This window comes from Cavia porcellus, unplaced genomic scaffold (genome assembly GCF_034190915.1).
Source record: "Cavia porcellus strain 051 isolate PalLab524CR breed Dunkin Hartley unplaced genomic scaffold, mCavPor4.1 scaffold_1, whole genome shotgun sequence".
Taxonomy (NCBI): domain Eukaryota; kingdom Metazoa; phylum Chordata; class Mammalia; order Rodentia; family Caviidae; genus Cavia; species Cavia porcellus.
The window spans coordinates 57,044,588-57,068,289 of record NW_026947484.1 but is presented as its reverse complement, the minus strand read 5'-3'; the positions used below and the strand labels follow the sequence as shown (position 1 = coordinate 57,068,289).

Below are 23,702 nucleotides of genomic sequence, written 5' to 3'. Positions count from 1 at the left end.
GGAATCTGAGGGACACAATGAAAGCAGTCCTTTGAGGGAAATTTACTGTGATGAGTTCTCACATCAGGAAAACAGCACAAGTGTAAATAACCTAATGTTGTACCTCAGGCTTGTAGGAAAAAAAAAAGCAAATCAAGCCCAAAGTCCATACAAGGGTGGAAATTAGAAAGATTGGCACAAGAACTAATGAAATTGAGACTAAGAAAGCAATACAAAGAATCAATTAATTGAAGAGTTGCCTCTTTCAAAGATTAAATAAAACTGATGAACCCTTAGCTGACTTCATCAAAAAAGGAAAGAAAAACCTCAAAAGTCATTCAATGAGGAACGAAAACGGTGGAATCACTACAATCCTATGGAAATCCAGAAAATGATCAACACGAGAATCTTTAATAGGATGGCAAATACAGAAGAAATGGGCAAATTCCTAGATATGTATGAGTTACTGAAGTTGAATCAAGAAGTTATAAAAGTTCTGAATACCCTAATATCAGTTAATGAAATTGACAGTATAATTAAAAATGTACTAACAAAGAAAAGCCTGGGTCCTGATAGATTCATTGCTGAATTCTACAAGAAAGTTAGCAAATTTCCAATTGGGTGTTGGACTTTGTCAAGAGCTTTTTGTGCATCTATTGAGATAACCATGCAATTTTTGTCTTTGGCTCTGTTCAGATGGTATATTGCATATTTCAGGAGATCAAAGAGGAAGGATATCAGAAAATGGAAAGATACCTCTTGATCATGCATAAGAAAAACCCACATAGTGAAAATGGCCATACTCCCAAACTGTTATACAGATTTAATGTAATCCCGATCAAAATACTATTAGTATACCTGGAAGAACTAGAGAAAACTCCTAAAATTCATTTGTAAACAGAAGAGAACTAGAATAACCAAAGCAATTTTGGACAACAAAGGCAAGGCAAGAGGCATCATAATTCCTGACTTAAAATTTTACTACAAAGCTACTGTGAAAAGATCAACATGGTACTTGTAAACAAAACAAAACAAAACAAAACACAGACCTGTGGATCATTGAAACAGATTGGAAGTTGTATACACAACTGGAAACACACTCAGCCACCTTATTGTTGATGAAGGAGCCAGACATGATCACTGGAAGAAAGATGATAGCCTTTTTAATAAATGGTGCTGGAAAAACTGGCTTTCTACATGCCAAAGACTAAAACTAGACCCATGTCTATCACCATGCACTAAACTAAATTCAAAATGGATCAAAGATCTAAATATTAAAACAGAAGCACTAAATCTACTGGAAGAGACAATAGGTAGAAATCTTGAAGGCATTGTTGAGGGCAGAGTTCATGAACAAAACCCAGGAAATACTTCAAAGAATTGACAACCAGAATCTCATTAAAAAGCTTCTGTTCACTAAAAGAAATTATCAACAGAGTGAAAAGACAACCCACAGAATTGGAAAAAATTTTAACCACTTGTCCCTCAGACAAAGAATTTATATCTACAACATATAAACAGTTGAAAAAATAGAACTTCAAAATTTAAAGACTCAACCCAAAAATAGGCATCTGAGATGACTAGCGGTTTTCAAAGGAAGAAATACAAATGGCAAGTAAATGTATGAAAAAATGTTTAACATCATTTGTCATTGGAGGATGCAAATTAAAACAATACTGAGATTCTATCTCACTCCAGAAAGCATGGCTATCATCAAGAAGCCAACCAATAACAAATGCTGGCAAGACTGTGGGAGAAAAGAGCACTTCTCCACTGTCACTTGGAGAATAGACTGGTGCAACCACTATGGAAATCAGTATGAAAATTCCTCAAGAAGCTAGGATTAAAGGTCCCATTTGATATAGTTATTCTTCTTAGTATCTTCCCGAAGAATTAAAAACATCATATCACAATGACACATGTGCACCTGTGTTTATAGAAGCACAATTTGTAATAGCTAAATCTTGGAAACAACCCAAATGCCCATCAATCAAGAAATAGATTAAAAAAAAAAAAAGATGTGGTCTTTTTATACTGTGGAGCACTACTCAGCCATAAAGAATGATAAACTTGAGATTGTTATAGATAAGTGGCTGCAACTTGAGACCATACTCATAAGTAAAATAAATCAGATTCACAGCTGGATGTGGCAGTTGCACACCTGTAATCCTAGCCCCCAGGAAGCTGAGGCAGGAGGACTGTTACAAGTTCAAGACCAGCCCAAGCTACAAAGTGAACTGAAGACCATCCTGAACTGCATAGCGAGACTCTGTCTTAAAAAGACAAAAAAAAGTCAGACTTACATATGTAAACATTATATTGTCTTCCTGGGGTGAGGAAATGAAAGAGTTAAATAAGGTCTAAAGTGTGCAATAGGTATTGTGATATGGGAAGAAAATGTTCAAAAGGAAAGAGAAACTAGGATGGGGGAAAGGAGAAAGGAAGAAAGGGAAAGGAAAAAATACAAATTCATAATACTGTTAGTATCTCTTGGTTCATTGAAAAGGAAGATTTGTGCTAATATTGATTGGAGAATTTCTTATGCCCTTATTTTGTACTCTGAGTGACTACTTTAAAAGTAGTAATAAGCCATGTATTAGCTACTGTTGTTCTCCTATTACTTTGTTATGAAATTTTGTTTTACTTTTTTCCATAAAATAAAATTTAGAAAAATGAACCGAAGAATAGAAACCCCAAAATAGACCCACATGAATATAGTCAACTGATCTTTTGCAAAGATGCAAAGAACTAACAAAAACATGACAAATATGATGGGAATAGCTCTGGTACTTTTAAAACTTGGAAATGTGGTCCAGATTTTACATAAAAACATGCACATGAATGAAACAGAAGATTGGTTGCTGTCATTGTTTAAAGAACCAAATTGAGCAGGGTGCCTATAATCCAGCCGAACGATCAAAAATCTCAGCCTCATTAACTGCTGAAAGCCAGTGATACGGAGAATTTTTGAAAGCAGGATAAAACGAAAAAGGAAGTATTCCTTTTTCTCTATTTTCTGCAAAAGTACATGTAGGGTTGGCCTGATTTTTTTTCTTAAAATGTTCATTGAACTTACTAGTAAAGCCATTTGGACTTGGAATTTGTTTCATGAGATTTTTTTCATTATAAATGCAATTTTTAAATTAATATGGTACCGTCACATGTTGCTTAATTATGAGAAACGTTATCACTGGGCTACTTTGTCATGCTGACATTAGCCTGTACTTAAACACAGATGGTATAGTGTGGCCCCACAGGACAGCGCTGTATGTGTTAAGCTTCTACGACTGGTAGCACTTTAGGGTTCCTTACAAGGGCATTACCACATGCATGGGCAGTGCATTCGGTTACAATGTTCCAACATTTGCAGTGTCACTAATTGTAAAAAGTTTTGTATTCCCCTATACTCTTATGTACCACCATTGTATATGAGGTCCTCTATTAACCAAAACATCATACACAGCATGTGGCTGTCTTTGTCTTAGGCAGGTAACTAAGGGGAAAAAAATGTGTCCAAAAAACACTTGTATGCCATTTTCATAGCAGCTAATTTTCCTAACAGCACAACTCAAATCTCGAAGCAAACCAAATGTATTCAGGGAGAGGCAGAGAGAGAGAGAGAGAGAGAGAGAGAGAGAGAGAGACAGACAGAGACAGCTGCACAGCAGTAATACACAATTAACCAATAAGTGCAAAATCTTAGATGATTTTCAAAGTTCTGTGTTGATCTGTGTTCAGAACTAAGTTCTGCATTGATTAAAAAGGAGTGAGGCACAAAACACCATAATTTATAATTCAGTTCACATGAAATTCTAGAAGAGGACAAACTATAACAAACTAGTCTGTAGTTACTGAAAACAGCTAAGTTTGTCAGTGCCAGGACAGATGCGCTTGTAAAGAGTAGGTATGCTTTGAAGTAGCATAAGAGAACATTTTGGGGTAATCTAAAAGTTACACTTTTTAACTGTAAAGCTATGTAAAGGCTACATAGCTCTACACATTGGTTGAACTTCTTTGTCAAATAATAATGGTAATTTACTTAGTAAATTACACCTAACTGAGGTTGATTTCAAATAATTTCTACTTCTGTTTACTAGCAAGAAGCAATAGAAATAAAAGAAAAATATGCTTAAAAATACTACTTCCAAACTTTTAAAATACCATATCCTAGGAACAAAAGATATCAAAACCTTTGGGCTAAATCTAATAAAAGGTCTTCATGGCAAAAATTAACAAAACAATATCAAAAAATTTTTAAACTCTAAATGAATGGAAAGTATGTAATTTCATTGATTTAACATTGTAAAGATGTTAGATATCAAGTTGATCTTTTTGTATTATCTAATCCTGATCAGGATTTCAGCATATTTGCATGACAATAATTTTATTTCTAAAAATTTTAAAGGAAATATAAAGGATAAAACTAGGTATGATCATCTTGATGAAGAAAATAAATCTAAAAGATGTAAACTTTAATATGTTAGGGTGTATTATAAAGGCACAATAGTTGAAACTGAGTGGCATAACAGTGCAATGGAGCTGCATGTCCAGAAAGACTTAGCATCTAGCTTTCTGAGCTTGTAACTAATGACCCTGAAATGCAACAGGAAATACAGACTTAACTAAATGATTCTGGATCAACTAGAAATTCAAATGGAAAAAAGTTAACCTTGATTTATTACCTCACTCAAAATACAAAATCAATTCAAGATAGATCACTGATTTAAATGTTGACTGTAAAAGAATGTGGCATTTGGAAGGTAAAAAAAATGAAAGAGCATCTTTTTTACTTTGAGGTAGGAAGAGTTCTTAAAAACAAAATGAATAAATGAAAGGATTATATTAAAATTAAAAGCAATATTGTAAGAGAACATCATTAAGAAAGTGCATGTTATTTTTGCCCTATCTGGGCATATATACACGATACATACATTCTAGATTTAATGTACAGATCAACATTAAAAATACAAACTAATAAAGTGGGCAAAAGAGCTAAAATATTTTTTCAAATCCATTTTATTGAAAAAAAATTTCAAAACATGTCAATCAGGGGGCAACAATGGTACAAACATTGCATGTTGTCATCCCCAAATCATTCACCCAGAGCATAGACAGCTGCATTCAATTATCCAAGCAACACCAGCACAAATCTTTCTCTTCAGGGAACTCAGAGAAATCAGTAGTGTAACTATCTTAACTATTTCACATACATATATATACATATACATACGTTGTTTCAGTTTCTCACACAAGTGAGACAATAAAATGTTTACACGTGTGTCATTTTTTTATGGGTGTGCTTTCTACTTAGTGAAATTAACAAGACACATGTAAACATCATATTCTTTCATTAGTGTGGTAATCTGAAAGAAAAAACATGTGTATATAAAAAATAAGGTAGTTATGGTCTCAAATTGCATTCATTTATCTATAAAAGTCTCCAGTTTATCCTTCTGTATGGCTGAGTTGTATGTACTCTGTTGTATAAAAATACCACATCTTTTTATCCATTCCTCAGTTGATGGGCATTTAGGTTGTTTCCAAGATCCAGCTATTACAAATTGTGCTGCTATAAACATGGGTGCACATGTATCACTGTAGTATGTTTTTAATTCTCTTGGGAAGATACCCACAAGGAGAATAACTGGGTTGAATGGAACTGCTACTCCTAGTTTTTGAGGAGTCTCTTCATTGAATTCCACAGTGGTTGCCCAGTCTACATTCTCACCAACAGTGGAGAAGGGCTCCTTTTTTCCTACAGTCCTGCCAGCATTTTTTATTGGTTGATTTGGGGGGGGGGTACTGGGGATCGAACTCACAACCTCACGCTTGCCAGGTGGCGCTTAAGCTGCTGAGCTAAATCCCAGCTGGTTGATTTCTTGATAACCATTCTTTCTAGGGTGAGATGGAATCTCAGTGTTGTTTTAATTTGCATCTCTTGTACGACCAGTGTGGTTGAACATTTTTTCACATGTTTATTTGTTGTTGGTATTTCTTCATCTGAGAAGTGTGTGTTCATCTCAGATACCCATTTTTGGATTGGGTCTGTAAATCTGGGAGGACAGATTTTGTTTTTTGAGTTCTTTATGTGTTCTCAGTAGTAATCCTGTGTCTGAGGAACAGCTGGCAAACATTTTCTCCCATGTTGTGGGTTGTTTCTTCACTCTGTTGGTGGTTTCTTCTGCTGTTCAAAAGCATTTCAGTAGGATGAGATCCAGTTGTTTTTGTGATAGTTCCTGTGCAATCAGGGTTTTGTTCATAAAGTCTTTGCCTACACCAGTGTCTTCAAGCAGATTTAATGTTCCTGTTTTAATATTAAGATTTTTGATCCACTCCAATTTTAGCTTAGTGCATAGGGAACATATGGGTACAGTTTTAATCTTTGGCATGAGTAGAGCCAGTTTTTCCAGCATCATTTATTAAAGAGTCTATGTTTCCTCCAGTGAATGTGTTCAGCACTTTTGTCAAAGATAAGGTGACTTAGTATATCTGGAGTTGTTTCTGCATCTTCTAATCTGTTTCATTGATCTTTGGGTCTGGTTTGTTTGTTTGTTTTTGGCCAATACCATACCTTTCTTGTCATAGCAGCTTTATAATATAATTCCAAGTCAGGGATTGTGATGCCCCCTGTCCTGTCTTTGTTACTCAGGATTGCCTTTACTATTCTAGGTCTCTTCTGGTTCCAGATGAATTTTAGGATTTTTTCTCTAATTCTGTGAGATCTGCTATTGGAATTTTGATTATGATTGCATTGAATTTGTGTACAGTTTGGAAGTATGGCCATTTTCACTATAATGGTTCTTCGTACTCAAGAGCTTGATATATCTCTTCATTTTATAAAATCCTTTTCAATCTCGTTTTTCAGAGTACTGTATTTTCAATATAGAAGTCTTTTACATCCTTTATTAGGTTGATTCCTAGTTATATCATTTTTTTGGATGCTATTGTGAAAGGTTTTGTTTCCCTAATTTCTCTCTCAGTGAGTTTATTATTTATATATAGGAAGGCTACTAATTTTTGAGTGTTAACTTTGTATCCAGCTATGCTTCTGGATTTGCTTATTTAATTTAGTAGTCTTTTGGTGGAGTTTTTGGGGTCTTCTATGTAGAATATCTTGTCATCTGCAATTAATGATAATTTAACTTACTTTCCTATCTTTATTACTTTTATTTCTTTAAGAGCTAAAATATTTGCTTACAAAAGGAGGTATCCAAATTGCCAACAAGTGTGTGAAAAGTTTGGTCAACATTCACAAAGAAATGCAAATTAAAGCTTTAAGATACGACTATAGGTCCATCAGGGTTGCTAAATTCAGCCGTACCAAAAAAATATTGCATGCTTAGCTAAGAACATAGAATTATTCAAATATCATATATTTCTGTTTAGAATGAAAATTAGTACAACCTTTGGAAAGCTATTTAGAAAACAATACTCATTAAAGCTGACCTAGCAATCTCTCTGTTATACATCAAGTGTACCAAAAGACACTAACAAGATGTTCATACTGACTTGATTTGTAATAACAGATGAACAGAAAATGACTCAAATGTCCATTAAAAGTGGAATGGCTAAAGAAAGTTTGGTTATATTACACAACAGGGTATTATGCAAGAATGACGAATACCAGTTACAATCTCAAGAAACAGCATGGCTGAATCTCACAGATAATATCACTCGCAGACGTCAGAAAGTGCTTGTATTGGTTCTTCTGTTTACAGAATAGTCACTGCAGGCATAATTTATCTAGAGTGGAAGAAGTGAGAATCATAGTGCCATTTGGGAGGACAAATGACTAGAAAGGAGCAGTGGATCACTTTGGGCTATTGCTTGTGTCTAGATCTTGGTTTTTGAATTAGCTATGAATGTGTAAACATTTGTTAAAAGGTTATCAAGCCATGTACTTAGGGCTATTGACTGTAGATGTGTTTTACCACGAAGAAAAGGCTAAGAAACAGAAATGAATTTTACAGACATGTGACTTTGAAAAATTAACAGTAAATAAATGATTCTTATGTTAGTATTGTGACTGTAAAAGTATAGATCAAGTGATAGTTAAAAAGGAATTATGTGCTGGAATAGATATAGGATATGATGAAAGAGAAGAAAGACCTAAGATAATTCAAACTTCAAACCTGGATGATTGTGAAAACTTTGCAATAAAAATAAAAACAACAGTGAAGACTTATTCCAAGAGATGAGCAAAAATTTTGCTTTGAACATACTAGGTTTGCAGTGAAAAACACCTAAGTGTAAAATATTTATGCTGAAATCTTCCATGAATCTATAGAAAAATATATCTTTGAAGTCACTATTATGAATAAAAATCATTTGAAATAATTACCCAGAAAAAAACATATATTAACAATTACAGTAAAGATTTATCAATTTTGAATTACACTCAACACTGATATATTAAAGCATGATAAAATTATTATAATTCTTTAATCCCCAAGATAAATTCTATTTGAATGACATATTACTCCTAGAGCTTGCATGGTTTTACAGTTGCACTGTTTCTTTTGTAGAATTTCTACTTCTCTTGAAATATCCCATGTCCTCAAGCACTATTATCCAACTTAATCTGTCAAGTCTTTAACCTGTTTAGGGTAGTTGCTTTAAAGCCCTTGTCTAATAATCACAGTAAGTGTTTTCTTGGCTCATTTTATATCAACAGTGTTTCCCCTGGATTACATTATAATACCTCTCCACTACCTTTTTTTTTTTTTTTCCTAGTTCTGGAGATTAAAGCCAGGATCTTTCCACTGAGCTACATCCACGGCTTGTTTTGTTTCTGTTTTTGTTTCTTTTGGGAGTTTTCAGTACAGGTTTGCAGTATGTGCAGTTCACAGTGTTCTTGGGAAGTGGATACATGTACATAATGCAGGTTGATTATTTTTTTAACCTCCCTCTCTTTCTCAGCTCCTCACTCTCCACCTTTAATTCCCCTTTCCCCATTTGCATCCTTGTGGATCCTATTAATGTAGCTCATGTTTATGGCACATGTTTACACTCTCTGAGTTTATTAGGTTTCCATAGATGGGATACCCTTATTCTACTGATTTCCTCTTCCTCCCCTTCCCCCTGGCCCTTGGTCTCTTGGGCCCCTTCCATCTGCAAGAGTCCCATCCCCTGGTCTCCTTCTATCTATCCTTTATTGTGTTCTTTGCATTTTGTCTTATTCACATGACAGATACCATGCAGTGTTTAGTCTTGTGTGCCTGATTTATTTCACACAACATCGTATTTTCCAGGTACATCCATTTTCCTACAAATGTCTTAAATTGGCCCTTCTTTATAGCTGATCAGTATTCCATTATGTGTAGAAACCATTTTCTTTATCCAGTCATTGATGAGGAGGTATACAGGCTGCCTCAGGGTTTAGCTATTACAACGGGGCTGCTATAAACATTGGTATGCATGTATTACTGTAGAATGCTGTGTTTAAGGGAAATAGCTGGGCCATATGGAATTTAGTTCTTTGAGGAATTTCTTTATTGATTTCCATAATGGCTGTACTATTTTACATTCCCACGAGCAGTGTAAGAGGGTTCCTTTTTCACCAAGGCATGCCAGCATTTATTATTTTTAGACTTCTGATGATGGCCATTCTTTCTGGTGTAAGATGGAGTCTTGGAATTGTTGGTCTAACAGCCAGGGATTATTTTTGGTAGGGAGGGGGAGTCACTAAGTTGCTAAATTGCCCAGGCTGTGCTTGAACTTTCATCCCTGGTGCCTCAGGCCCCCCGAAGTGCTGAATGACAGGAGTGGGCCACCCGCACTGGCTTTGCAGTCACTTCACCATTTGGGGCCAACATAACAACACTATGGAGACCAGAATTTAATTTTGTTCAATTTTCAGAGACCTCAAGCATTTTTCTTTTTCTTCATTTAGAATGAGAGGCTCCTAGAGTTGAAGGTTATCAATCACCTGTGATTAACTCAAAGCTATCTTTTATACCTTGTCAATATTTGAACTGGAGAAATTTGGACTTACATTATAGGTATTTTTGATTCATGACTGGGATCAAATTTGTCTGAGCCCCAGTACCAGAGAACTGTAAGCATGTGTTGACTAGTATAGTTACCCCTTTCCAGCCCCGATCTCTACCACTATTTACTTGACAAAATTCAGTAGTGAGGTTTGAGGGAGAAGGGGAGGGATTGTTGGGCAGAGTCCTGTATTCTAGGTTTGGACCTCTCTTCAGTTTGTTACCCCAACCCACACTGTCACCCGAGGCCCAGCAGATTTCTCTTCTCTGCAGAGTCGCTGCACCATGGCAGGCCAACGGAGGATTCAGTGGATGTCCAAACTTAGCCCTCCGGTAAGCAAGCTGTCACGGCATTACACTCAGTTTACAAGCCATCTTTTCTCTCTGGATTTCAGGTCGTCAAACTTTGCAGGCAGGGCTGGACAGAGGGGCTCGCATCCTCTGCAGGTGCCCCAGCCTTGAACTTCATGATGGTGAATACTCCGATGTCACTATCTCGAAGTTCTTGGTAATTTTTGAACAAAGGAGACTGAATATGTAACCGGCTGTGTTTACTGGCATCTGCTGGTTGCCATTAAACACATGCAAAAGCATGATTTTTATCTTGTTCAGGTTTTTCTTATTATGATAGAGAATTATTTTATATCTCACTAAAAGCAGAGATCGGTATAATGTAAGCCTCACCTCCTTTTAACTTTACCTCAGATAACTTTGGAACTTTATATGAAAGTCACCTGAAACTTCCCCATGCAAATTTCATTTCCATGATTCATTTTGCCAGTTCCCTTTCATTGAATTGTGTGTGTTTTTGGTATGTATGCTAAGTAGACAACCATTATAAGAAACTAAGTCAGCATTTGATTGTTTTAATCAGGCTCCTTTAGAGTGAACTTAAAAAAAAAATACTGCTGGTTCTTTCTAGCCAGGGATACACTCAGTATCCCTGGAGATGCTGCATCACAGACGCGATTCTGTGCACTCCACCCCGCTCCCTTGTCACTCTGGCCCCAGGACTCCCTGCTTCCCTACAATGTGCTCGGCAGCTGTATTTATCTATGCTCCAATCTGAAGAGCAGTTTTATTATTTTATTATCATTTACTTATATTCTTCACACATTTTTAAACAATATTAAGAGTGAAACATTCAACTGCAAATGTGTATTTATTGTTACAAACAATAGCTCAGAAATTTTACAATGTTGACCATTTTATACATTGATGTAAAATATGTGTTTTAGTATATAAAATGTAAGGTGAACTCTTCAGCCACGTCTCTGGCTATCCGAATATAGACTTTTTGAATTCCTCTTACTTTTGCTTTCTCATCAGTTTTTCGCTCCATAGAAATGTTGTTATTATTATTATTATTTATTGAATACCTGCATGCTTCTCACATCCAGCAGCTCATTTCTCATTAATTTATGCACATGGCAAGTCTCATAGGTTATGGGACAAGCACTGTGTGACAGTTAGATAATTCAGTGATGAGTGCCCTATAGTTTTAGTCCTGTGCAGATACGAATCTGCTTCATGTTAACTTGGAGAAATTCTCTGGGGAGCTAATGAAGCCTTTCTAGAAAAAATAACTTTTAATGTGATATGTAAGTAGGCTAAGAAGGGTTTGGGACAAGGGAAGATCTAAGAAGAAAGAAGAATGTGTTCAAAGTGTCTAAGGCCAGAAAGAGCAAGCTTTGGCCTGATTAAAATTAACTTGTATAATATCCGATATATACTCAACTCACAAAGAAACTACTGCAGAGTAAAAATTGGATTATCACTTATTAGACTGAAATGTTCAGACCTTTATGCTGCTTCCACCATTTCACTAGTGTGGTCTTTTAAAATACTTCAAGAGTTTGAAGAATTAGTTATCATATTTTTGGCTCTGCATTTATTATAGACACTGTCCACAGTAGCCCAAAATAATCTTAAAACCCTCATAAGAAATTAGAAGAGAGGACATTCAGCAAGAATCATATGGACTCCAGGCAGTAGGAAAAACATTTTTTATAGAATTTGATTTAGAGACACAAAATTTAAATATCTCTATCCCTTTTTCAAATTGCAGGAACTTTGCAAAGTGAATATTTTATAATGTCTTAGAGATCTGCAAAGTACAATTTTAGTATTTTAAGTCAATTATGTATAAATATTATGTATTATTGAAATTTATTTCAATAAACAATACTGATTTTGCTTCATTAGAAAATGCAAGAACCTCCAAAAACCATGGAAGAATTCTTAAAGTCTCAAAATTGGGTGAGTAGACCTTCCTATATTATGAACTGATACATCCTTTCTAAAATGTCAGATATGGAGTTATGGGCATCTTAGAAAAAACTTTAATAGAAGTTCAAGAAAATAATTTCAGTGCAGGATGTCTTTGCAGATACTTCCTTCTTTTCATTAGGCTCTCTGCTGTTCTCATCAATCGCCATTTTTTTTACATGTAAAATATTTAGTCCCATGCATACATTATTGTAAATTGTTGGCTCACAAACACTTCTATCTGCAAACAGCTTGGTTCATGAGCAGAAGCGTTTGGCAGAATTTTGCTACTGTTCACGACCTCTATATCAGGTGTGGGACACAACTGTGGCTTCCCTGCAGCAACAAGAGTGTGGCCACTGTGGCAACCATCTTCCCCGGAACCATGAAAGGTTGAGCTCATGAGCTGGGAGACCACTCTACTTTTGCTAATCTGTGATTTTTGTCTTAAGTATATACACTTTAAAGAATATCTGACAGTTATACTTAGCTCACTTATCTGTATGCCACAGCTAAGACTGATGGGTAATTTGGAAAGACATTATATTAATGTCTTCCATTATATTAATGTAATATAATGTATTCCATTATTATATAAGCCGTTGGTGCCCACTGGCCCATTTCCTTTCCAATATTAATTGTTGAATCAGAATGAACGAGTCAAAATGTATTTTTACATTGAAAAGTTTTAGTTTCTATTGCTATGTATAACTATTGGCTTCAGGAGAAGTTACTGGCATTGCTAAAAAATTTGTTCTGAAGTCTATGCATTTCTAAGTGTAAAGACCAGATTCATTTTGCACCGAGGTATATTAAGAATGACAATAAAGATGTCTATGTAGAAACAGAAAGGACAACTTTTTAATGAGGCGTTCTTGCATTTTTAATGAATTACATCTATGCTTAACTATAAATGGAATTTGCTATGCCTAAACTAGTGACAGTGCAGTTTCAGATATACCTATTTTTAAAGTCCTATTTTTCCATTTTTATACTTGTTTAAATGAATGTTTTTCTCTAATGTTTTGGGAAAAGACTTTCCTTTAGGAGCAATAGAAAATGAAAACATTCCTAGTTTACAAAAGTTTATTTCAGTCACTGTGGGAGAGCCAAGTGTTTTGAAGTACTTTTAGGACAAGCTGCTTGCAACTATTTTGATTGAAACGGTGTTGAGAATGTGCTGTAGCCCCATGTCAATGTTTCTTGGCGGTTTTCCTTTTTTCAATGTCAAAGGAAAATGATTATAATTAAAATTAAGCAAAACTCAACAAATAATGGAGAAGTAGGAGAGGAGAGAGACATAAATTCCATAAAATTGAGGAGCTTTGTTGGTTTTATTTATTACTCTATCTCTAGGGTCCAGAAGATATCTCCCAAATGGTGCAGTCATAAAATAATTAGGTGGATGAATGTGTAAGACAGGAGTTGACACCGATATAACAATAGCAGGCTGAGAGAATGTGATGAAATCAAATATTTTACAGTAAAAGAATGTGCTGGACTGAAGAGGAGCAACTAGAAGAAAACATAGGAGCTGGTCCATAGAAAAATGTATGCTCACATTGTTTATTATGGTCATTTTTCCATTCATCAGGAACTGAACAGCTGTCTCCAGTGTCTTGCTTCTCTGCATATCACATTTAATTCCACATTCTCTCACTTTTCCTTTCTTCTTCCAACAAGTACTTCAGCTCATCTTGTCGGAGCCCGTCAATGTCACTTTTGTTCACTGGCCTGCTAGATTTATAATCTAGACTTTAGGGATACTCCACTGTGATTTTTCGTAAAGGATCAAAGGTATGATAGAGATTCAATCCCCTCTCTGTAATTTAAGAAATATCCTGCCTTTTCTTATTTGTTTTCCATTCATTCATTCACCCATTGCTTCATTTAAATCCTTCCTTATATCAAACCATAAGGTGAAGAAGAAGGATTAACAGTTCTTCAAGCCATGCTTCTGATCTTGTTGAAACTCAGTATCACTGGGGTCTGGGATGTGCATGAAGATCTAACAATAGTCCAGAGACATAATCCTTCAAGCTTCAGGAAAGCCCTTAGTCTATCTATTCTCATTTGCATTCTGGTTTTGTCTGGTGTATAAGCATCCATGCTTCTTCCATTGCCAGAGTTAACTACTATAATTAAAGTAACATAAATACCTAGGCAATCCCTGCTTCATTGGCCTTGTTTTAAGCAAGATAATTGTCTTCTTGGCATTATCTCTGTGGCCCATCATCCTATATTGGAGAAATGAATTCTGTGAGGAACCAAAGTTTCCAATTCCAACTTTTTCTGTTCCTTTAGAATTTGAATGCATTCATTTCCTTTGAACCAATGTGATTACTTTGGATACTGGATGTTTAACTTGTAGTTGTATTAATGTCCTCTCTGACAGTAATTATATAATTTTTTCCCTGACGGCTTATCAGCCTGTTGGTGCCCATTGGCCCATTTCCTTTCCTACAGTCTAGTCACACAACTTGCATACATGTACATTCGTGCAAATGCATGTGCATGTGTATCTATTGAGCCAGGGTTCCCTATGTTGCCCAGGCTGGTCTTGAACTCTTGATCTCAGGTGTCCTCCCATCTTGGCCTCTTGCACAGTTAGGACTGGCTTGAAATTTGCTTTTCGGATAGCACACTATTCAAGAGGCTTCTGGCTGAAGCACACTATAAAGGCTTAGGGGAAGAAAGTACTTAGAGATGGGGGTAGCGATTGTGATCTACTGTAAAATATTATCTACTTCAAGAACATCAACTGGGATCTACTTCACAGCAAACCACAAAGAACTCAGTAAAAGAATCAAGGCTTGTCCAGACATCACATTCTGGGTATTAATGGCTCTGGGACCCTGGTTAGTCCCTTGATTGCTTCAGGTCACAGGCGTCATGGTTCTGGCACTGTTCTTGTCCGTAAGGTGGTTCACACTGCACCATGGTCCAGTTTCTACAATAGCTTCACTGTCTGACCACCACTACCCATAGAGGTAACCGCGCTTTTAAACAATTTAAAATCACCATCTTCACACCACAGATCAGACAATAAGAACAAAAGCAAGCAAACAAAAAACCACAGTGAGTAAAGGACGTACGTCTTGTCCCTATGTGCAGCGCTGTGAGCTCACATCAGTGTGTCCAGCTGCATGCATGCCATTTTATTACTGTTAGTAGACGTGATTGCATTGGAGGTGCCACACACATGCCACTGAAGGAGAAGAGCGGGGAATTTCTTCTCCCCAGAGGGCACAGAATATACTATATGTTGTAATGTATATTTTGAATACAGCTTGTCAAATGAGATCAGAATTAGAACTTCCCACTTGTGGTGTTAGCTCAGCATTCAACAAGTTTTAGATTTTGAAATATGTCATGTTTCACATTTTCAAGCAAAACCTGCTTGACCAGTATGCTTTGGAATCTTGGGAATAAAGACATGATATCTGCAGGCTGGCTTTCAGGGTGCATCTTCATAAAGGTTTTCACATATCGTAAGGTCTTCTCAAATCCCTTTTAGCCTCACCTTGCTTCCTTGGCTGCACTAATGATAGCAATACAGGACACACAAGATTATTATTTATTTGCAGCTGTCATTCTAAATGGACAGCATTTTTCTTCAGATTTTATCCTGTGATCTTATGCTATTATTCTGAGATCTTTGTAGATTTTTATTTTGTTGTCAGTTGTTTTTTATACTAGAAAATTTCCCCTAGTTGTTGCATTTTAAGAAATTTATTTTCAGGATTTGGGAAAGGGCCGCGTGTGTGTCTTTTTAATACTTTTTTCCCCAAAGGCAAGAGGTTCTAGGTTCCTCTGAAAATTTATTAAAAGTGATTAAGTAGTTTCATCTCTTTCATATTTTTGCAGGATTGTTGGCCCAGGGAAATTAGCTGGACAGAAGATGATGAGTGGATGTGCACTCTGAAAAATATAAAAGAAGATAGTTCATTTAATTCAATTTATACTCAGCTGTGGAATAATGTCCCTCGAATATTTGAAACGATCACGATCATGGATTCAAGATTAAAGGACTGCTCACTTGCTTTGCAGCACCATGCTTCCAAACTATTTGAGCAGAGTAACATGATTTCCAAGACAAGTAAGCCTAAATTTCTTACCTGGCTAAAGTAATGCTCAGCTGTGTGTATGTGTGTATCAATCTGTCTGCATGCTCTCATAAAGGGATCTTACTGAATAAAATCTTAAAATGAAAAAATATACCATGTGCTAAGATGGGTCTAATACAGACTTTTAGCTAAACATACAATATGTTGTCCTAAAGAGACCATTGTTAGAGCAAAGACTAAAACAGTTACGAACTTTGTTAAGGAGTGGAGGTAGCAAAAATTAGGGAAATAAGATGACTTCTACTGACATTATGAGAAACAAGCAAGTCAGTAAGGTCAGGATAGAAGAACAGAAATTTCCAAAACCAAAAGTAAAAGGGGTGAGAGTTAACTATGTGGGCAGAGTTGTAGGCTTATAGGCGTGCTTAGCGTACAGTATGAGATCAGCGAGCTGAGCACAAAGTATATCTGGAAACAATGGTAATGTTTCATTTTTAGCATTTGTTCAACTTTTTTCTTCTCAAAGTGCATTGACTAACACTTCCACAATAGTTTTAAATACTAACAGTAATTCTTGTCTTACTGATTTAATGGGAAAACTTGTCCCATGGAAGCCTTGAAACATATGATATTGGCTATTATTATAAAGTATTTTCTGTATATTAGATATATTTGATTGCTATATTCTTTAAATATTTATATCCTTTTTTGACTTTAGATTTTTCAAAATCTGAAAATGTGTTTATACTGGTTTTAAATTTATTTTAAATTTTCATGTTTTAAAAATTTTATCAAGTTTTAAATTTATATAAAGTATATATGTACTTAGGAAAAAGTATGTATGCACAATATGTGTATATAGGTATATAAACTGTGTATATATATGTATACATATAGATGTATATGGCTTGCATACACACGTATATTCTTTTTTAAAAGAAATAAAGTATAAGAGAAAAATATGAATGTATTTCTTTATGACTTTCCCCTTTTAAAATGTTTTAGAGATCAGAGATGAAGGTCTCTGTTGTCTGACCTGAAAACCCCATTCTCATTCACTAGGCCACGCACAGTAGGATAGCACTTCACTGAACTTAAGGCAACTGTGAAGCAACGTGAGCTAAGTGAAGGTGCTATTGAAACGTGTGGCTCTGTCCGGTATAACCGATTGAGATGAAACTTTACATATAGAAGTGAGTTCTATAAACAGGTTAGATGCAGCATGAGATTTCAGAAAAACTAAAGAAAACAGGAGGTACCTAATATTTCCAGTTCATTAAGAATGTTCCTAATATGCTTATCAAAATCACTAAAGACCCCATTGGATAATTTCATGTATAACTTTTGAATATTTAGAATTTGCTTCATTTTTAAATGACGTAAATTCTTTTTTTAAAGGTTCATATGAAAACTTGAAAAGATACAAGGCATTTCTAAAGAAGTACTCAACACAAAAGAAGATAATGGTATGATAGTTATGTTTTTATCATCCTTCAAAAATTGTATTTTCACAAAAAATATAAGCTATCATTCCACAGACAAGCACTGACAACATTTTCAAAACTATTCCTTTTGTCTTTCATTATCTAACAATTAATTCTCTGTGTTTAAAAATATCTAGACATCCCTTTTTTATACTCAATATATCAGAATCTTTGTAATATTACGTTTTTAAATTTAAATTTAAATTTTTATTAGTACACATTTGCAGCATATACTGATTACATTCAGTGTAAGCAGTTGCTTTGTGTACATAACACATTTTAGTTCTTTTTTACATCCTCTTTCCCTTCCCTCCCTACCCTCACCTCTACACTGCAAGCCATTACAATTTATTTTAATGTACATATATTTCATGTTTTTATTATTTAACAATTTTCAATAAACTTAGTATTACAGGTCCCATGTCAGTCCTCTTCATTTAGAAGCAAACAATTCTCTTCATGACCTTTTTTTACATTGTCAGTTTTTAAAAATCTTAAGATTTTCACTGACATTCTAAATAGACTTTTAATTATTTACATATGCTTAATTATTTTCAAAAATACATTCTAAAATTACATAATTTAAAGCTCTAAATACTTAACTATTTGTTACCATTAGACTGCCTACCTCATTTAACATTATTTTAAATTTCAAAATAAGTTTTGATGTTTATTTTTCATTATAAATTACTAAGGTAGTGATTTAGGAATCAAAAAATAGAAATTAGCATCATAAGCTCATCACTTATAGATAATCATATGTAATTCATTTCGTTTTTAAGAAAAATTGGGTTGAATTACATTTTCTAATTAAATATATTCATTATTAAGTTTCTATGAAAAAATATTATTCTATATCATTTTAAAATGATACGATAAACTTTTGTTGGACATTGAAGTTAATTTTCACTATTTGTTATCACTCACAAAGCTGATGTCAAAATATTTAGAGTTGAAGACTGTGCTTATCTGTAACGATTAAAATAAGCTTCCAGAAGCGACTGTGAAATTCCAAGTGTTCTGACATGCCCTGCTCTATTGCTCTCTGCAAAGCACAAATTCCTATTTTTATCAGTAGCTCACAATTGATTTCTCTCTTTTTTTTTTTTTTTTTTTTTTTTGTGTTTTTCGTTTTTATCGGTACCAGGGATCGAACTTACGACTGCCTGCTTGCAAGGCAGGCGCTTATGCCGCTGAGCTAAATCCCCAGCCCCCCACAATTGATTTCTCACTCAGCTTCTTGACAAGATTAAATACTTTTTAATATTTGATAACTTGATAGCAACATTTTCAACTCAAATAACTTAATTAAAAAGTAGTTTTGACTATGCAGAGTTTTATGTTTCTATGAATATGTAATTGTTTTTCAAATTTTCAGTCTTTGGTGACACAGTATTTCCTAAGGGATTCTTTATCATATGGTCATAGATGTGGTTACTTATCATATTTTGTATTAGCTTACAATTTTAAAAATATTTACTTTTTTAATCCATTTTGGATTTATTGGAAGGCAATTAAAACTGTCAGCCTGTTATTTTGAATGCATCTGTTTGTCATGTCCCATGGGCAGCTCACAGTTTTTGCCCACTTCTGAGTGAAGAATTGTCTTAGGCTACATATAAAATACATCATACAGTTAATGCATTTAAGTAACAAAACTTTCATTTTTAAAAATATTTTTTATTGTAGTATTAAAGAAATATAAACATGTCTCTATCTTAGACAATTTATACTTAACTGTACCATTTTTTCCTAAATATCTCAAATTTTCATCAGTAATGTCAGTGAGATTATTTTTCCATTATGCTATTAGTTTATTACTGGTTTAAGATGTGATTACATTTTCCTATATCATTTGTAGTTGGTTTTTGGTTTCAAAATCATATAATCCTAGAAAATAAGGTACTTAGCTTTACTTCTCTTTCTACTCTAAAATAATTTATACAATATAAAGACACCATTTGCCCTTTGACTGTTTAACAAGAGTTGTCTACAAACTCCTGTTGATTTATTATTCATATTGTGCAGCAGGAAATGCTTAGGCTGATTAAAAAATAATTACATGAAAATTACTAACTATGCATAAATAGAATTAGTAGAATGTGAAAACCTAATATTGAGTGAAAAAGCAAACAAAATAAAATATATAATTACCATTTCTTTATATATTTCTTTACATTTGAAAAGACACACAAAGTCTCTTATGAGTGTGTGTGTCTTATGTACATTGTGTATATAAGTATTTATAATGAAATGGATACAAAGCAAAAACTTATAATGATTTTCTTAAAGAGGGAACACAGGGCTAGAATAGAGATCTTGGTGAACTGGAATCCAAACTTTCTAATCTTTATATATAAGCTTCACATTTTACTTTCAAACTGTAGTCTTTTTTTTTTAAGTTAGGAAAATTTTGGTTAGAAATAACAAGGGGGAAACACAGCTCCAGGTTTCTCCAGGAAGAGACCCTGAAATGAGAAATCTCCACAAGGCCCCTGGGTCCAGAGCCTTCCATGCAGAAGCAGAGCACGTGACCCTGCTTGGTCCCTTAGTGGCCGCTGGTCAAAAATGACTATGGCTTTAAAATGACCAGTCAGAACCCAGGCTCTCTAACCCAGTCAGAACACAGGCTCTGCAACCCAGTCAGAACACAAGCCCTCTAGCCCTGTCAGAACCCAGGCTCTCCAACCCAGTCAGAACCTAAACTCTCTAACCCAGTCACAACCCAAACTCTAACCCAATCAGAACCCAGGCTCTCCAGCCCTGTCAGAACCCAGGCTCTCTAGCCCTGTCAGAACCCAGGCTCTCCAAGCCAGTCAGAACCCAGGCTCTCTAACGCTGTCAGAACCCAGGCTTTCTTAACCCAGTCAGAACCCAGGCTTTCTAGCCCAGGCAGAACCCAGGCTCTCTAACCCAGTCAGAACCCAGGCTCTGCAACCCAGTCAGAACCCAGGCTCTTTAGCCCAGTCAGAACCCAGGCTCTCCAACACAGTCAGAACTCAGGCTCTCTAGCTCTGTCAGAACCCAGGCTCTCTAGCCCTGTCCGAACCCACGCTCTCTAACCCAGTTAGAACTCAGGCTCAATAACTCAGAATACGTGCACAGCTTAAAGGAAATAGGGATTTGTAGGGAGAAACTGGCTATTTCCCATTTGGGGAACTTTGTAGAAAGTGGCTGCGACTCCCCTTTAGTCAGGAGGGGACTGTGTTCCACTTTGCCTGAGGAAATTCATTCTTGGTCCAAAGTCCTAGCTCAGGGTCTGTTCTTATTTTAATTCTTACCCACATGGCTGATTCCAACTCTGCCTCAGGCCCTTTCTCTAACTAGCTGCCTGAGTCATAAGCTAAACAAATAAAAAGAAGTATCCCTTAGTGCCCTTAGGGGAAAAAGGGTGGAGACCAAGCATAGCTCTTTCCTGCTGAAAGGGGTCAGTGCCTGAGGAGGTGGCATTAGGAATTTTCCCCAAGCAATTAATCTAAGGGGACTTTGAAGGAGTCACTTGGAGTTAAGACCCCCTTCAGAGGGTTGATCCAGTGGATCCCAGTAGAAGGGGTCTAGCACATGCTTGTTGTTTCCATTTACATGGTGATTTTAGACCCCCTAACATGATCACCGATGCAACCTTGAAAAAAAAAGTACCTTCCAAAGTGGCATTTTTTAGGGGGGCAGGTGAAAGGAGCGGAGATAGTCCTTAGTTTCCAGCCTCACCCTAAGGGCAGAAAGACAGACAAACTGGGACTAAAAAGTTCACAGCATGAGTTTCTCTGGTCTTTAGTAAATGAACCTCAAAAAAAAAAAAAATGAGACAAAACAGCAGCAGGAGAAAGTAGGCATTAAGAGGGATTCACATTGAGTTCCTGGGACAGTTCACACAAGAGCTGTCTGTCTCAGGAGAACATCGAGAGCTAAAATTGCTCCCTCTCCAGCAGAGAATCAATTGGAAAAGAAACTGAGGCAGAACAGGCTCAACATTCCCTCTCCATGTGTGTGGGGCAGGGGTACTGATGAGGGTGCATGTCATACTGTCCCAGTGAAACCTTCCCTTGAGATTTAAGCGTGGCGGCTTTACTACTTATCGTCTTGTAAAATGTTGGGTGGCAGGATCCCGCATTTTTATGCGAGGTGTGTTGTCTGCAAATCTACCCTACCATGAGGGAAATGATGAAAGAAGCATAAGGCTATCCAGAGAGGAAAAAAAAGTAAGAAATCACAAATCTCGCCTACCTCCTCCCTCCTGAATGTAATCATGTCTAACAGGAGCATATCGCAAAATTCTCATTTGGGGCTTCCCTCCTGTTAATCTCAAATCTTGGTGGGACCTCCAAAATATGAAACTGTTAATTCAGTATAAATTGAGTTTGGTGACAGGGATATAGCTCAGTGGCATAAGCGCCTGCCTAGCAAGCACAAGGTCCTGAGTTCAATCCCTAGTACCGAAAAATAATAAAACTTAAGCTGAGTTTGCGGTCTCACAATGCTGGCAAATGAAATTTTGAACCAGAAGGAGGAAGTTAGGAAAGTTTTTATTGGAAATAAAGAAGGAGAAAAAAAGGCTCTTGTTTTCTCCAGGAGGAGAATCCAGAAAGGAGAATTTTCCCTACAACTATAGTCTTGAATAAAATGCTAATGTATCAATGATAATCTATTTTTGAATGTGAGGACATTGGAACACTGGTAGTTGTATTACTAGTTAAAATTTGTATTCAAAAGAAGTTTAAAATTCTCGCTGCTGAATTTTATCAGATGACTTTCTGGGATTTCTTGAAATTATCTTTAGATTAGCTATATTAACAAAAACTTTAGTAAATGTTACTGTCAAGTATGTTTTATTGGACTGAGTTTAAAGGATTTCTTTTTAAAATGTTTTACAGCTTTCAGATGGGATGGAAACAGAAAAGAACATAGAGGTATTTAAATTTTTTATTCTGCCCAGTTGTGTATCAGAAATATTTGTTTGGGTCTAAAAGTGTTCACAATAATATAGATATAGCTGTATAGGTAGAAGAGCCAGGATAGAATGGGAAATAGCAACTGCCTCTTTTCTGCCTAGTTCATATTTCTTTGTATATAGTCTAGCTAAAATTCTTAATCATTTGAGTATCTATCAGAATGTATTCTGAAATATGACTTTATGTTTGTTTGTACCCAAAATCCAACTCAGGACCTTATGCTTGCCAGGCTGGCACTTATGCTACTTAGTTACATCCCCTAGCCTTATTTTCTTGTCAAGTTAACCTGTGATTGTGCAAGGGCTCTTAATTTTACAAAGTAGATAACATGAAGATATTTCTGTAGGAGAGAGATATATATTGATTACTTAATGTAGCAACGTAAATACTCATCACTTGATTGACAGTCTAGTATTTACCTGCCTTCTACAGTCATGTGGGAATATTTTACTGAGAATGAAATATTTTCCTGTTTGTTCCTTTTTTCTAGGGTTTCAACTTCTCAGGATTCAAAGCAAATGAACTTACTGAGTTACCCAGACATTTGGATGCTAAACGAGTTTATCTTTTTATTTTAAAAGCTTATAACTTTGATGTACGTAAATATTTTATTTTATAATAAACCATGAGAATATGATTTATTAAATAGGATCTTTGAAACTGTGATAGTTTGGTGTTGAGAAAGATTTGATCCTTGAAACTAAATTTTGCAGGAGAGACCAGTGTTGTCTAATTCCCCGCTCACCAGCAGGGCCAGCATTAGACACTATGCTAGTGCCTTGGGCATCTGGGGTTGACGGCAGACAGGCGCTTTCCCCTATCTCCTCCTGCTCCATCAGCTTGGGCTGGTTTAACGTTCTACTCTGACCCCTGAAAGCACTCATCACAGCCCTTCTCCACCAGCCTTCTGTGTGTCCTTTTAAATAATAGTATTTTTGTGTAGTATCTCTACACAATTGATAAAAA

At 35.7% G+C, this 23,702-nt stretch overlaps 1 protein-coding gene across 1 annotated transcript in view; it reads left to right on the top strand.

Annotated features, from left to right (window-relative positions):
- Positions 1 to 23,702, top strand: part of Fam227b (family with sequence similarity 227 member B) — a 171,419-nt gene that overhangs the window by 1,254 nt on the left and 146,463 nt on the right. The window contains exons 2-7 of the mRNA XM_003471772.5: positions 10,242 to 10,301; positions 12,174 to 12,227; positions 16,104 to 16,335; positions 17,702 to 17,769; positions 22,659 to 22,694; positions 23,227 to 23,331. Of these exons, the coding sequence (XP_003471820.3) occupies positions 10,254 to 10,301; positions 12,174 to 12,227; positions 16,104 to 16,335; positions 17,702 to 17,769; positions 22,659 to 22,694; positions 23,227 to 23,331 (543 nt within the window). The 5' untranslated portion in view covers positions 10,242 to 10,253. The remainder of the gene's footprint in view (positions 1 to 10,241; positions 10,302 to 12,173; positions 12,228 to 16,103; positions 16,336 to 17,701; positions 17,770 to 22,658; positions 22,695 to 23,226; positions 23,332 to 23,702) is intronic.